The sequence below is a fragment of the Somniosus microcephalus genome, chromosome 12, assembly GCF_052327205.1.
Source record: "Somniosus microcephalus isolate GS21.2 chromosome 12, FLI_Smic_1.0, whole genome shotgun sequence".
NCBI lineage: Eukaryota > Metazoa > Chordata > Chondrichthyes > Squaliformes > Somniosidae > Somniosus > Somniosus microcephalus.
In genome coordinates this window covers 201,946,262-201,961,394 of record NC_140998.1, presented here as the reverse complement: position 1 = coordinate 201,961,394, position 15,133 = coordinate 201,946,262, and the positions used below count along the sequence as shown (strand labels likewise).

The 15,133-nt window shown below is 43.2% G+C and overlaps 1 protein-coding gene across 4 annotated transcripts in view; it reads right to left on the bottom strand.

Annotated features, from left to right (window-relative positions):
* Nucleotides 1–14,389, bottom strand: part of LOC147109896 (cell adhesion molecule CEACAM5-like) — an 86,111-nt gene extending 71,722 nt beyond the window's left edge. For 2 of the 4 annotated variants that reach the window (XM_086003925.1, XM_086003923.1), the window contains exons 1-2: nucleotides 14,068–14,389; nucleotides 12,766–13,083 (exon numbers count right to left, since the gene is read on the bottom strand). In XM_086003925.1, the coding sequence (XP_085860051.1) occupies nucleotides 12,766–13,083; nucleotides 14,068–14,113 (364 nt within the window). In that variant the 5' untranslated portion in view covers nucleotides 14,114–14,389. Of the gene's footprint in view, nucleotides 1–12,765; nucleotides 13,084–13,266; nucleotides 13,755–14,067 lie in introns of those variants that run through there. The other 2 variants (XM_086003926.1, XM_086003924.1) reach the window with 2 other exon arrangements.
* Between the last annotated feature and the right edge of the window lie 744 nt (nucleotides 14,390–15,133).

Genomic DNA, 15,133 nt, shown 5'->3' with positions numbered 1-15,133 from the left:
TTTGCCGTTGGAAATGCTCACCAACAGCAAGGTGATGGTCAGAAGCCTGAAATTCCTCTGCCAGCGCTGGCTCAGTGGTGAAATGGCTCGCAGTGTACAGCCCAGCAACACTCTCTAGCTCTCGAAGAAGTTGTGAGCCAAAAAGGCTGCCGCTTTTAAACTACACCAGTACCCTTTAAATAATGCCCCCCCCCCACCAGGCCGAGAGTGACTGGGTAAGGCTCCATGTAAGCTGTCGCCATTAGCGCCAGGCGCGACGGAGGGGGACGCCACTGAATTTCCGGTCCGGGGTGCCCAAAAGGCGTTTCACACTCAAATGACGTCATAATCCGCCTCAGCCCATGAGCGGGCGCTAAAATTTTGCGCCGGCGCTAAATACATGCTCAATATGGGGTGAGGCACTAGGCTCCCTGCGCCTGGACGGAAATTGGCTAGCGCCCCACTTCTCGGCCTCTTTAGGCGTTAAGCGGTGGCGCTACCAACTGAATTTCTCCCCCAATGTTTATTAAAGAAAACGAGAGTGCACTGCCATACTTTGAGAGAGATGTCCTTTTCAGACATACCTTTGATTCAGTTGTCTTTTACTTTAACAACTCTGGTGTGTTTGCAGTTAGTGGTAGTCAGTGTTTCCCCTCCCCGCATTCAAACTAATTATGTTGGTTTGTACAATATATGTGATATATTCACTGTGATTTTTGTGTTTCATTGCACTGCATTTTTATTGATCACATGTATGCGCTGTTCCTTGAAAGTGCATAGAAACATAGAAGATAGGAGCAGGAGTAGGCCATTCGGCCCCTCGAGCCTGCTCCACCATTCAATGAGATCATGGCTCATCATCCAAATTCAGTACCCTGTTCCTGCTTACTCCCCATATCCCTTGATCCCTTTAGCCTTAAGAAATATATCTAGCTCCTTCTTGAATATATTTAATGAATTGGCCTCCACTGCCTTCTGTGGTAGAGAATTCCACAGGTTCAGCACTCCCTGGGTGAAGAAATTCCTCCTCATCTGTCCGAAATGGCTTACCCCTTATCCTTAGACTGTGACCCCTGGTTCTGGACTGCCCCGCCATCGGGAACATCCTTCCTGCATCTAGTCCTGTTAGAATTTTATAAGTTTCAATGAGATCCCCTCTCATTCTTCTAAACTCCAGCGAGTATAAGCCCAATCGACCAAATCTCTCTTCATCCGTCATTTCTGCCATCCCAGGTATCAGTCTGGTGAATCTTCGCTGCACTCCCTCCATGGCAAGGACATCCTTCCTCAAATAAGGCGACCAAAACTGCACACAATACTCAAGGTGTGGTCTCACCAAGGCCCTGTACAACTGCAGCAAGACATCCTTGTTCCTGTACTCGAACCCTCTTGCTACAAAGGCCAACATACCATTTGCCTTCTTAACTGCCTGCTGCATCTGCATGCTTACCTTCAGCGCCTGGTGCACAAGGACACCCAGGTCTCATTGCATTTCCCCTTCTCCCAATCTATTACCATTCAGATAATAATCTGCCTTCTTGTTTGACACCAAAGTGGATAACCTCGCATTTATCCACATTATATTGCATCGGCCGTGCATCTGCCCAATCACTCAACCTGTCCAAATCATATTGGAGTTTCTCAGCATCCTCCTCACAGCACACACGCCCACCCAGCTTTGTGTCGTCTGCAAACTTGGAGATATTACATCTAGTTCCCTCGTCTAGATCATTAATATATTTTGTGAATAGCTGGGGTCCTAGGACCGATCCCTGTGGTACCCCACTAGTCACTGCCTGCCACTCGGAAAAAAGACCCATTTTTTCCAACTCTTTGCTTTCTGTCTGCCAACCAGTTCTCTATCTAAGTCAATACCTTGCCCCCAATCCCATGGGCCTTAACTTTACATGCTAATCTCTTATGCGGGACTTTATCAAAAGCCTTCTGAAAGTCCAGATACACCACATCCACTGGTTCTCCCTTATCTGTTTTGGCAGTTACATCCTCAAAAAATTCGAGTAGATTAGGCAAGCATGATTTACCTTTTGTAAATGCATGTTGACTTTGTCCAATCCTGTCACTGTTTTCCAAGTGCTCTGCTATTACATCTTTTATAATGGACTCTAGCATTTTCCCTACTACGATGGTATGAGGTGCGAGTTGGGTAGGATTGATTGGGGAACGTCACTCAAAGGGTTGACGGTGGATAGGCAATGGCAAACATTCAAAGATCGCATGGATGAACTACAGAATTTGTTCATCTCAGTTTGGCATAAAAATAAAACAAAAAAGGTGACTCAACCATGGCTAACAAGGGAAATTAGGGATAGCATAAGATCCAAGGAGAGGACATATAAATTGGCCAGAAAAAGCAGTAAACCTGAGGATTGGGAGCAGTCTAGGATTCAACAAAGGAGGACAAAGGGATTAATTAAGAGGGGGAAAATAGAGTATGAGAGTAAGCTCGCATGGAACATTAAAAACTGACTGTAAAAGCTTTTATAGATATGTGAAGAGAAAAAGATTGGTGAAGTCAAGCGTAGGTCCCTTGCAGTCAGAATCAGGGGAATTTATAATGGGGAACAAAGAAATGGCAGACCAATTAAATACATACTTTGGTCCTGTCTTCACAAAGGAGGACACAAATAACCTCCCAGAGATGTTGGGGAACATAGGCTTACCGGTCTATAATTCCCCGTTTTCTCTCTACCACCTTTTTTGAATTGTGGGGTAACATTAGCTACCCTCCAATCCATGGGTACTGTTCCAGAGTCTATAGAATTTTGGATGATGACCAGCAATGCATCTACTATTTCTAGGGCCACTTCCTTAAGTACCCTAGGATGTAGATTATCAGGCCCTGGGGATGTATCGGCCTTCAATCCCGTCAATTTCCCTAACACCATTTCCCTACAAATATTGATTTCATTCAGTTCTTCCCTCTCATTAGACCCTATGTTCCCCAACATCTCTGGGAGGTTATTTGTGTCCTCCTTTGTGAAGACAGGACCAAAGTATGTATTTAATTGGTCTGCCATTTCTTTGTTCCCCATTATAAATTCCCCTGATTCTGACTGCAAGGGACCTACGCTTGACTTCACCAATCTTTTTCTCTTCACATATCTATAAAAGCTTTTACAGTCAGTTTTTAATGTTCCATGCGAGCTTACTCTCATACTCTATTTTCCCCCTCTTAATTAATCCCTTTGTCCTCCTTTGTTGAATCCTAAACTGCTCCCAATCCTCAGGTTTACTGCTTTTTCTGGCCAATTTATATGTCCTCTCCTTGGATCTTATGCTATCCCTAATTTCCCTTGTTAGCCATGGTTGAGTCACCTTTTTTGTTTTATTTTTATGCCAAACTGAGATGAACAAATTCTGTAGTTCATCCATGCGATCTTTGAATGTTTGCCATTGCCTATCCACCGTCAACCCTTTGAGTGACATTCCCCAATCAATCCTACCCAACTCGCACCTCATACCATCGTAGTTTCCTTTATTTAAATTCAGGACCCTAGAATCTGAGTCAATTACTTCACTCTCCATCTTAATGAAGAATTCTATCATATTATGATTGCTCCAACCCAAGGGGCCTCGCACAACAAGATTGCTAATTAATCCTTTCTCATTACATAATACCCAGTCTAAGATGGCCTGGTCTCTTGTTGGTTCTTTGACATATTGGTCCAGGAAACCATCCCGTATACACTCCAGGAATTCCTCCTCCACAGTATTGTTACTAATTTGGTTAGCCCAATCTATATGTAGGTTAAAGTCACCCATGATAACTGCTGTGCCCTTATTGCACGCTTCCCTAATTTCACTTTTAATGCCATCCCCAACCTCCGCATAACTGTTTGGGGGTCTATATACCACTCCCACTAACGTTTTCTGCCCCTTGGTATTTCTCAGTTCTACCCAGATCACACAATAGTGAGAAAAATTAAATTTATTCTATAGAATGGCAGAAGTTCAGAATGAAGTCATGACTTTACACTTGGTGACTCTTGCTAATTTAAGGAGATGTCAAGCCATTAAAAATAAACAAGCCAATGCCTATTTTAAGATAGCCAACGAAGGACTACAGCAATAAGTACAATACTTGCACTTCTTGCAATTTAGTATACTGTATTCGCTGCTCACAATGCAGTCTCCTCTACATTGGGGAGACCAAACGCAGATTGGGTGACCGCTTTGCAGTCCATAATGGTGACCCTGAGCCTCCGGTCAATGTCACTTTAATTCTCCGCTCCACTCTGACCACTCCATCCTTGGCCTCTTACACTGTTCCAATGGAGCTCAGCTTAAGGTTGAGGAACAACACCTCATCTTTCGATTAGGCACTTTACAGCCTTCTGGACTCAACATAGAGTTCAACAATTTCAGACCATAACCTCTGCCCCTATCTTTTTTTTTCTTTCTCACATAGCTTCTGTCAATCATTCTGCCAGTCATTTACACTTCATCTAGCGTCATATATTGTTTCTTAATTTGTCCCATTACCATCTCCTTTTGCCTTGCACTATCATCCCTTTTGTCTCTTAATCTCTCCTGCCTTCCAGCCTATCACAGACCTTCCCTTTTCTTCTCTTCCCTCGCACCCCCCCCCTTTCACTGCCCCTACACTGGCTTAAAAACCGGTTACATCTCCAACTTTTTCCAGTTCTGATGAAGCGTCATCGACCTGAAACCTTAACTCTGCTTCTCCCTCTACAGATGCTGCCTGACCTGCTGAGTATTTCCAGAATTTTCTGTTTTTACTACAACAATAAGCATTGGTCTCCTACTATCAGATAATAATTTCTAGGCTAGAATATCTAATTAAATTTGATTTCAAGACTACAGTTAAGGCAGCAGTTGGTGATATTAAAAATTGAAAGCTCAATGTGTTAAGATATTCTTCTGACAATTATTGCAGCAGCACTGTTAATCAATTAAAATAAACAGATCACCACTTGTGAAAATAGCAGACAGAAATGCTACAACGGTTCTTAAGCTAATTTTATTACCAGTAATTTGAGGCTAATATTTAAAATGGGCACACATCTTTAGTCTGTAGAATTTATTGTTGGGATTCCTTTGGCATCAACTCACCTTACGTTGCCCATATGCCAGCCTCCTTTTTGTTTGGTCTGAGCCAATGGGACAAATCCAAGTGACACCTCCCCCAGCAAGAGGGTGCCACTAATACAGAATAACATGCCCCACAAAATCAAAATGCGGGTCGGTAAAGTGGGATCAATGTTACCAGAATTAATGTTATGGTTGAGTCTTTCTATTTAATGTGTTGGAAAGTGACAGGCCAGTCCTGTGCAGGATTTCATCTCTTATCTGTTCTACATTTCAGATGCTGTAATCTCGCAAATATCACATCAAGCATATGATGTTTGGTGCTATGAAGCTGCACTGATCTCCACAAAACAACAGGTGAAAACATTCTAGGAATAATTAAAAATAAAATCAGTTTTAATACTAAAGAAGCCAAAATCCAATCATAGAAAATACTGTATTAATTTACAGTTAAATAGCTCAAATTGTTAGTTTTTTGTTACTAATTGAGCACAGAGGTGACTATTTGTCCAAACCTGTCAATAATGTTAAAGTAATGGCTCTTGCCCATAAAGACATGCAAATTCACCGAACCAAAGTAGTAGACGGTTTATTTACATTTGTGCATTTGGAATTAATATTTACCTAATGATTGGCTCAGTTTAACAAATGATGCTTTCTGCCAAGTACAGTAACACATTGATAATCATAAAACTGCTACATGAATGTGCAGCCTGATTACTGAGCACGTGCTCATTCTAACAAGGTTTGCAGGTTAATCGATTAGAAAAATGAATATCCAAGATAATATTAATGATGCCACATGATTAACATGGAGAACACATTTCAGTTAGGAGAAGTTTCATTGTTCTGTCGGTGGGGCTGTAACAAAAGGCCAACTTGTCTTTTCTCTCTGCAGATGCTGAGGCACCTATTGGGAATTTCCACCATTCTGTGTGTCTTTTAGTTCTTTGTATTAAAAATTCAACTTTCATCCTTATCTATATACATACACAATATTAAAATGTAACCTGTATGCGCTAAACTCTTTTAAAGCACTAATGCATTAAATTATTAGGCCATTGTTAAAATTAATTGATTTGAAAGAGACATACTTTGTCTACTTGTCACGGGCAACAATTGACTCTAAATTTTAACATATTTACTGTACAGAACATCACTTTTTAGAAGAAGTATTTAAAAGAGGTGAAAGTGTCTGATACCTGCTGAACTGACAATTTTCAGGCTACTGAGGAATAGAAATTCAATAAATGGGATAAATCCTAATCCAGTCCAAAAAAAGTTATGTACAGACATTTCATACCTAATTTTACATGTGTTATTGGGCAATAGTGAGAACTGATTTTACTGATTACCGTTTCATAGAATTGTAATGCATGGGAGACGTTTGTGTGTTGGAATTGCATACGATGGAGATGAAACAAGCTGGTCCGGTGCAGGTAATGGGCGTCAATGGGTTGAGCTTCCAATACACTGCATGCATGGCAGTGGATGGGAAGCAATTTGGTGCACTTACATTCCTTGCTTGGAATAGAGTTAGGCCGAGTTGAGAAATATAGTTATCTTAGTCAAATACACTTACAGACTTGGTCCACTATTCCAGTAAAAGGACAACAGAAAATGTGCAAAGGACCTATTATAACCGAAAAAACAATAAACCCATAAAAGGAGCATTGTAATCAGGAGTAACAACAGAAAATGCTGGAAAAACTCAGCAGGCCAGGGCAGCATCCGTGGAGAGAGAAACTGAGTTAACGTTTCAGGTCGAAGACCCTTCGTCAGAACTGGAAAAAAAGCAGGAAATGGAAAGCAGGTTTGGGGGCTGGAAAAAGGGGGAGGGGTGAAAGAACAAAAGGGAAGGTCAGTGATAGGATAGAAAGCAGGAGAGGTTAAGAGACATTAAGAGATATTCAAGGTGAGAGGAGATGGTAATAGGACATGTTAAGGAATAAAGGATGGCTCTAGATGGGGTGTGAATTGCACTGGCAGAATGAAGGACAGCTGCCATGTGGGAGGGAAGAAAAAAGGGGGCCAAACAAAAATTGTGGATAAAAAAATATACATATATGTGATAGGGGCCGAGGTTATGATCTGAAATTGTTGAACTCTATGTTGAGTCTAGAGGGCTGTAGAGTACCTAATCGAAAGATGAGGTGCTGTTCCTCGAGATTACACTGAGCTTCCGTGAACAGTGCAAGAGGCCGAGGATGGTGAGGTCTGAGTGGGAATGCAGCGGGGAATTAAAGTGACAGGCCACCAGGAGCTCAGGGTCCCCCTTACGGACTGAATGGAACTGTTCTGCAAAGTGGTCACCCAATCCGCGTTTGGTCTCCCCAATGTAGAGGAGACCGCATCGTGAGCAGCGAATACAGCATACTAAATTGCAAGAGGTACAAGTAAATCGCAAATTCTTGCAATTTAGTATACTGTATTTGCTGCTCACGATGTTTCTCCCCATTACACCATTGCGCTAGTGTATGAACATTTAATGCATCCATATGCAATTGCTTTGTGCATTTTTTTCATTAAGACATCAAACTGCATATTTTAAAATGGGTTAAATTAAAGATCTAGTAATTTCACAGGTAAATAATGTTTGGAAAATAATATTTCAGTATTATTTGCAGGCTTAAATGTGTTATTTTTTAAATCTCTATGGTTGTGGAGTATTTGAGTTGTATTTCAATATCTTTATCACTTGTGCTCAAGTCAAAACAATGGAGTACAAGTCAGTGAAAGACATGGCCAATGGTATAGTGCTCCAATCAGCCCACACTTTGAGTACTGTGTGCAGTTCTGAACACTTGAGACACAGGGGACACATTCAACAGTGACACAGAGCAGAGATAAGCAATGAGTTACGGTAGAAACAATGAAGAAACTTGTGCTTTTCAGCCTTAAAAGGGGTGATCTGATTGGGTATAGAAAATAATAAATTGTATAGAACAGAGAAAGCGAGAAAACGACTTCAAATTAAATTGATAGTCAACCAATAGGACACAGATTCAAAGGGTGAAAGGCAAATTGAGAACCAACACCGGGAATTTTTTCTTCAACAACAACAACTTGTATTTATATAGCGCCTTTAACAGTGAAATGTCCCAAGGTGCTGCACAGGTGTCTTATAAGACAAAAAATGACACTGATCCACATAAGGATGAATTAGGGCAGGTGACCAAAAGCTTGGTCAAAGCGGTAGGTTTTATGGATCGTCTTAAAGGAGGAAAGAGAGGTAGCGAGGCGGATAGGTTTTGGCAGGGAATTACAGAGCTTAGGACCTAGGCAACAAAAGGCAAGGCCTCCAAAAGTTGAGCGATTATAATCAGGGATGTTCAAGAGGGCAGAAAACTCCATGAATTGATCGAGGAAGAGAGGGAGAGAGATTCTCAGCATAAAGTATACAATGAATATATAAAGAGAGGAGAGGTCGTCATTTAACATTGGTTTCTTGTGACCGGAAGCAGTTTTTGACCGGAAGCAGTTTTTGACCAGCAATTTATGGTTCCAAGAGATCATTTTCAGTGTGGCGCCCTCTGCCCACTGCGGGGATCAGTGGCATTTGTGAGCAAGGCAACCAACAGCGAGTCTCTTCAATCAATCAGACTGAAGAATCACTGATACACGCAGAGTCTAAACCAGGAAGTATGAATTAGAATATTTAATTCATTGTAAAATCATGCACAGAAAGGGAAATAAAATATTAGTTCAGCCCAGCAGCAGTTCTGCACCCATTACGGGCACCATGCTTTAGGAAGGGTGTAAAGGCTTTGAAGAGAGTACAGAAGAGATTTACATAATGGTTCTAGGGATGAGGGATTACAGTTACGTGGAAAGACTGGAGAAGCTGGGGTTGTTTTCCTTAGAGCAGAGAGGGCCAAGAGGAGATTTGATGGAGGAGTTTGAAATCATGAACGGTTTAGATAGAAGAAATAAAGATAAACAGATCCCAATGGCTGAAGGGTCGATAAACAGAGGGTGCAGATTGAAGTTGACTGGCAAAAGAAGCAGAGGCAACATGAGGAAAAACTATTTTTCTATAAAAGAAAGACTTGCATTTATAGAGCACTATTCATGACCTCAGGATGTCACACAGCATTTTACAGCCAATGAAGTACTTTCAAAGTACTATTTTAATGTAGTAATTACACAATGATTGGTTAGGATCTGCAATGCACTGCCTGAAATGGTGGTGGAGGAAGATTCAATAGTAGCTTTCAAAAGGGAATTGGTAAATACTTGAAGGAAAAAAATGGCAGGGCTACAGGGAAAGAGCGGGGGAGTGGGACTAGCTGAAGTGCTCTTGCAGAGAGCCGGCACAGGCTCGATGGACCAAATGGCCTCCTTCTGTGCTGTAACCATTGATTCTATACCCAAGTCCAGGTCAAGAAATATATAACAAAAAGAGCAGTGGTCCCAACACTGAGCCAAGGCACCCCTGCACACTGTCTCCACTATGAAAGGGAATTAAATATTTCAAACAAAGAAGAATGAAGACTCAAGATATTCACACACTGTATAATAGGAACATGAATGTCCTGCAAATAAACTGAACTTCATGCTAAGTATTTATTGGTTACAATATAGCAAGTGCCCAAAATAGAATAGCAATAGATGATATTTCAAGAACGGAGTATAGTCCATGTAGGTCAGGTGTCCAAATGCTAAATGCACAATGGGCCGAATTTTGCAACTCGATGGGAGCGTATGAGGTGTGTACCCGCCCGTAGGGGCAGCACAAGTTCCGGGTTCTGGTATGCGAAGGATATGCACTAAAACCCGGAAATTACGATCTGTGAAGAATCTTCTTGACAGATCCTCCACAGCCCCGGGAGATGGGCCTCTGTGGGTGGGTAGTTGCGCTATTTGCCCAACTTCCACCCGCTGAATGCCTGTGAAATTGTTACACCTGGTGAAAGCAGGCGGAAGGCCTCCTTTTACCAGCATAAGTGTTTTAAAAAGCAGAAAAATAAAATTGCATCACTCATTTATACATTAAAAACCCCGTCCAATAGGTAAGTTTATTTTTAGCCCTGGTAAAACATAATTTTTTTAAATTAAATTTTCGTTAAAAATATTTAATTCAACGGCACTTTAATTAATTTTAAATATGTATTTTTATTTATTTCATGGGCCATATTTTGAAATCCCTATGGGTGTGTATGAGCTGTGCACACACCCGTAGGGATCTCGAAAGTGCCGGTTGCAGGCATGCGAAGTGCATGCGCTGAAAACCGGCACTTCCGATCGGTCACGAATCCTCTTGACAGATCATCCACCTGCCCTGGAGAAGGGCCTCTGCGGGTGGAGCGTTCCGCTTTCTGCAGAACCTTCGCCCGCTGAATTCCCTTAAAAATCTTATGCCTGGTAAAAGCAGGCGTCAGGCCCGCTTTTACCAGCATAAGAGTTTAAAAATGTTTCCCCACTCATTTATAATTTAAAAACACTTTTTTTTTTAAGTTTACTTTTAGCCCCATAAAAAACTTTGGGCTAGATTTTCAGTATAGACAGTTTTGGGGCGCTAACCTTAGCGCCTGCCTGAAGTTAGCGCCCGCCCCAAAGTAGCGCCCCGTTGCTGGAAATTCAGTGGCTTCGCCCTAAGAGGTTGGTGGAGCGCTAAAAGAGGCGTTCCACTACTATCTTTAGGCGCTAAGCCAGCGGTGCAGAGTGCAACACCCGAGCGTGGGCGCAGCGCACGGCAGACACTCTGGTGCCAGTGAGCTCTTAAAGGGGAAGGGTGCATGTGTTTTTTTTCAAAGGCAGAGTCGGGGGGGGGGGGGGGAACATGATGATGATGGGAGGAGGACGAGGACGAGGACGACGACGACGACGACGACGAGGAGGAGGAGGAGACACCGTTCACAAGAACACACTGGTTCCTTCCACACAACACATGCAGACTGCCTTTTATAGTGCAGGTGGAGTGCCCTTTAATTTGCGCTCCCCAGGGTGTGTTGCGTTCCATTTAACAAACGCTCTGGACGCCAGCCGCACAATGGGGCGGTCCGATTGAAGTTTGGATTCGGCACAGCCAAAGGGCGTTGCACGAGGATGTGACGTCATTTTCTGCGCGCGCATCCGGGCGGCCGCTAAACTTTGCGCCGGCGCTAACGGGCAACTTAATTTGGGGCGGGGCGCAAACTGCGCTGCGCCCGGGCGCTACACGCATAGCGCCCGAAAATCACTTCTCTTAAGGCGCTAACTGCTGGCGCAAGCAACTGAAAATCTAGCCCTTTATTTTTTTCACAAAATTAAATTTGCTTAAAACATTTAATTAATGTAATTTTAAAAACGTGATTTTTTTAAATTATTTAATGTTTTGATGTGTGTTTTGAGTCATCCCCATTCATACTTTTGACAGGTCTCTCAGCTTAGACCTGTCAAAAGTATGAAGGGGGATTCCCTTCTTCCATTGGTTCCCCATGGCCCACGTGGTTCCAGGGACGCTCGAGTATGAATGGGGATTCCCTTCTTTTAGTGATCCCAGGGGCTCTTGGGAACCGCATGTTCCTTGTGATACGTGGGCCTCTGCCCATGCATACCTGGAGAGGCCCAGGATCACAAGCCTCTGTACCTCCTGGGCCACCAGGTAAATGCGTAGATTTTTTGCTGGGCGGAGGCATCCGCCCGCGGGAAGTCTCCGATCGCAAATGTTAGGCCATTGTTGATATTTTGCGTTTTGCATTTGTCCAATGCGAAGTGGCCCTGCTCCCTGTCACTTTGTGTTCCACTGCAGCTGTGAGAAAGAAAGTCAGGCTGGAACTCAATTTTGTACAATCAGCCAATCGGAGGCAAGAAAAATGAATTAAATAGAATTTACAGCACAGAAACAGTCCATTTGGCCCAACTGGTCTATGCCGATGTTAATGCTCCACAGGAGCCTTCTCCCATCCTACTTCATCTCATCCTATCAACATATCCTTCTGTCCCTTTCTCCCTCATGTGTTTATCTTAAATGCGTTTGTCTTCCCCTTAAATGTAACTATGCTATTTGTCTCAACTACTCCTTGTGGTAGCGACTCCCACATTCTAATCATTCTCTCGGTGAGGAAGTTATTGGATGAGCTGTTCATTGACGAAAATCAGGTGACTAGTAAGCTTCCTTGTTGAGACAGGGAGCTTATTGTAGCTGCATGGGGATTTCCGTGATTCGCTGCCCACAAGGGTCGCACACTCCACAGCAGAACTACAGATATTTTCATCCGCTGAGTTGCTTTATGAAAGATCCAATGTGATTCCCCGTTCCCCTTTTAACTTCCTTCGACATTGAAATATCCGCAGCAAAATGTTGCACAATCCATATTTGCATTTCCATCTGTTTAATTCCAGGAAAATAAGCCAATTAACCCTTTATTCACAAAATATGCCCCCAGCTGTGCAACAATGCCACGTGAAACGTTACCGCCTGGTTTGCTTTAAGGAGCTGATTGATCCCAAAAAAACTTGCATTTATGTAGCGTCTTTCACGTCCCAAAGCACTTTACAGCCAATGAAGTACTTTTTCAAGTGTAGTCAATGTGGGAAACGTAGCAGCAAATTTGAGCTCAGTGCCCTCCCACAAACAGCAACATGATAATGACCAGATAATCTGGGGTTTTTTTTGTTATGATTGAGGAGTAAATGTTGGCCAGGACCCCGGGAATAACGAATGACTTGTGACATGAATACAATTAAAATAGATTATGAACAACCCTGTCCCCACAGAAAGCTTTCACTTACCAAGTACATGCAGAGTGATGGTTGCTGTTTCTTGAGTCGCGGCGGTTGGAACCATGGTAACAGTGTACTCTCCACTGTCCGAAGCTGTCACTGACTTCAGCAGGAGCGATCCGTTCGGGAGGAATAACTCAGCCCGTGTTTTGTAGACACTAGTTATAGTCCCAGCTGTACCGACCCACTGACCTACAGTTGTCTCCCCGAATTTCCAGTTCCCGCCATCCAACTCAACTGATGGCCGCACTGAAAAAAATGCGTTGCCCCCGACGGTCACATTTACCCGACTGTTTTCTGTATCTATAGTCAAATCCTGGAGCTCAACTGAGGAAAGACAATCGCATTAGGGAGGAAGTAAAGAGAAACACTCAAACTCGACACAATATATACTTTTCTGAAGTGATACTAACATCATCTCTTGTATCTTAATCTGATTTTATATGACAATTGCTTTCTGTCTTTTTTCTGTAACCACTAAAAGAAAAGATCCGAGAAAGTGATCCTCACCCGCTGATATAAATAAGTAAACAGCTACCGCGGTAAGTGGCTCCATCCTGAAAGCAGCTCCAGTCCCTGTGGCATAGTGGTTAGCACTGTTGCCTCACAGCGCCAGGGACCCGGGTTCGAATCCGGCCTCGGGCGACTGTCTGTGTGGAGTTTGCACATTCTCCCCGTGTCTGCGTGGGTGGGTGCTCCGGTTTCCTCCCACAGTCCAAAGATGTGCGAGTTAGGTTGATTGGCTATGATAAATTGACCCTTAGTGTTAGGGGGATTAAATACATGGGGTTAGGGGGATAGGGTGGGATATGTGTTGGTGTAGGGGTTACGGGGGTCGGGTGGGATATGTGTCGGTGCAGGCTCGATGGGCCGAAATGGCCTCTATCTGCACTGTGGGGATTCTGTGATTCAGCAGAAGCGATCCGTTCGGGAGGAATAACTCAGCCCGTGTTCTGTAGTCACTAGATAGCCAGAGCTGCACCGACCCGACCCACTAACCTAAAGGTATCTCCCCAAATTCCCAGTTCCCACTCTGCACCTCAGTTGACGGCCGCACTGAAAAAAATGCGTTGCCTCCGACGGTCACATTCATCCGACTGTTTGCTGTATGTATAGTAAAACCCTGGGTCTCAACTGGAGGAAAAAAAGTCACATTGAGGAGGAAGTAAAGAGAAACACTCAAACTCGACACAATATATACTTTTCTAAAGTAATACTAATGTCATCGTTTGTATTTAAACTTGATTTTCTATGACAATCGCTTGCTGTCTTGTTTCTGTAATCAATAAAAGATTAGAAAGTGATTCTCACCCGCTGATATAAATAAGCAAACAGCTACCGCGGTAAGTGGCTCCATCCTGAGAGAGCAGCGACAGCCCCTGTTACACTCGGTGACTGACCCGCTGTTCCTGGTCTACAGAACAGATCAGTTGAGTCACTTACTGAAGCGGCAATGCTGATTGGACCGAGTGCTGTTCACCTGACTGGAAACGTTTGCGGTAAGAGTCCAGTCTAAATGTTAAATATCAATACGAATTTGGGGAAATATTACAGGAAACGGGAGGAGTTGGGTTAACTTCAAGTGTTTAGATTTTTGCTCAGAACTTAAAACAAAATGACCATTATTTTGCAGTCAGCAGTGAAGGAACAGCGTCCCCCGTTCATCAAGCTTACAGCAGCCCACAGTCTTTTCGTGGGCTTTTGACCGGCAATTTACGGTTCCAAGAGATAATTTTCAGTGTGGCGCCCTCTGTCGGTGTATGTGGCATTTGAGAGCAAGTCAAGCCACATTGTGTCTCTTCAATCAATCACTGAAGATTCACTGAAACACGCAGAGTCTAAACCAGGACGTATGAATTAGAATATTTAATTCATTGTAAAATCATGCACAGAAAGAGAAATAAAACATTAGTTTGATCACAGTTGGAGTATTACGCCTATTCTGGGCACCATGCTTTAGAAAGGATGTGAAGACTTTGAAGAGGGAGAGAGTGGGTCATTGTGGACTGTTTATTCTCCTAGTCCTTATAATTATTCTGAAAATACATCCAAAGTGAGATACGCAAAGCAGCATATTTTTAATTTGCAGTCAGTTCTGGGCCGTTAACTCCTCTGTCTATTGATATAACCTGCTCTTCAATTACAAGAAATGTAGTAGGAAACTCGGCACTTCCACTGATTGGAGCATCAGGCCTACGCGGTACGTTTCCGCACATGCTGCACCCTGGAATCCGTGCGCCATTACGTTGGCCTCGAGAATGCAGCATCAGAGAGTAAGTTCATGAAGGAGGGTCCCCATCAGGTAAGTTCATATTCTATTCTGTTGCCGACGGCATACTCCATAGGCACGCCACTGACTGCAAAATCTGCACCATTT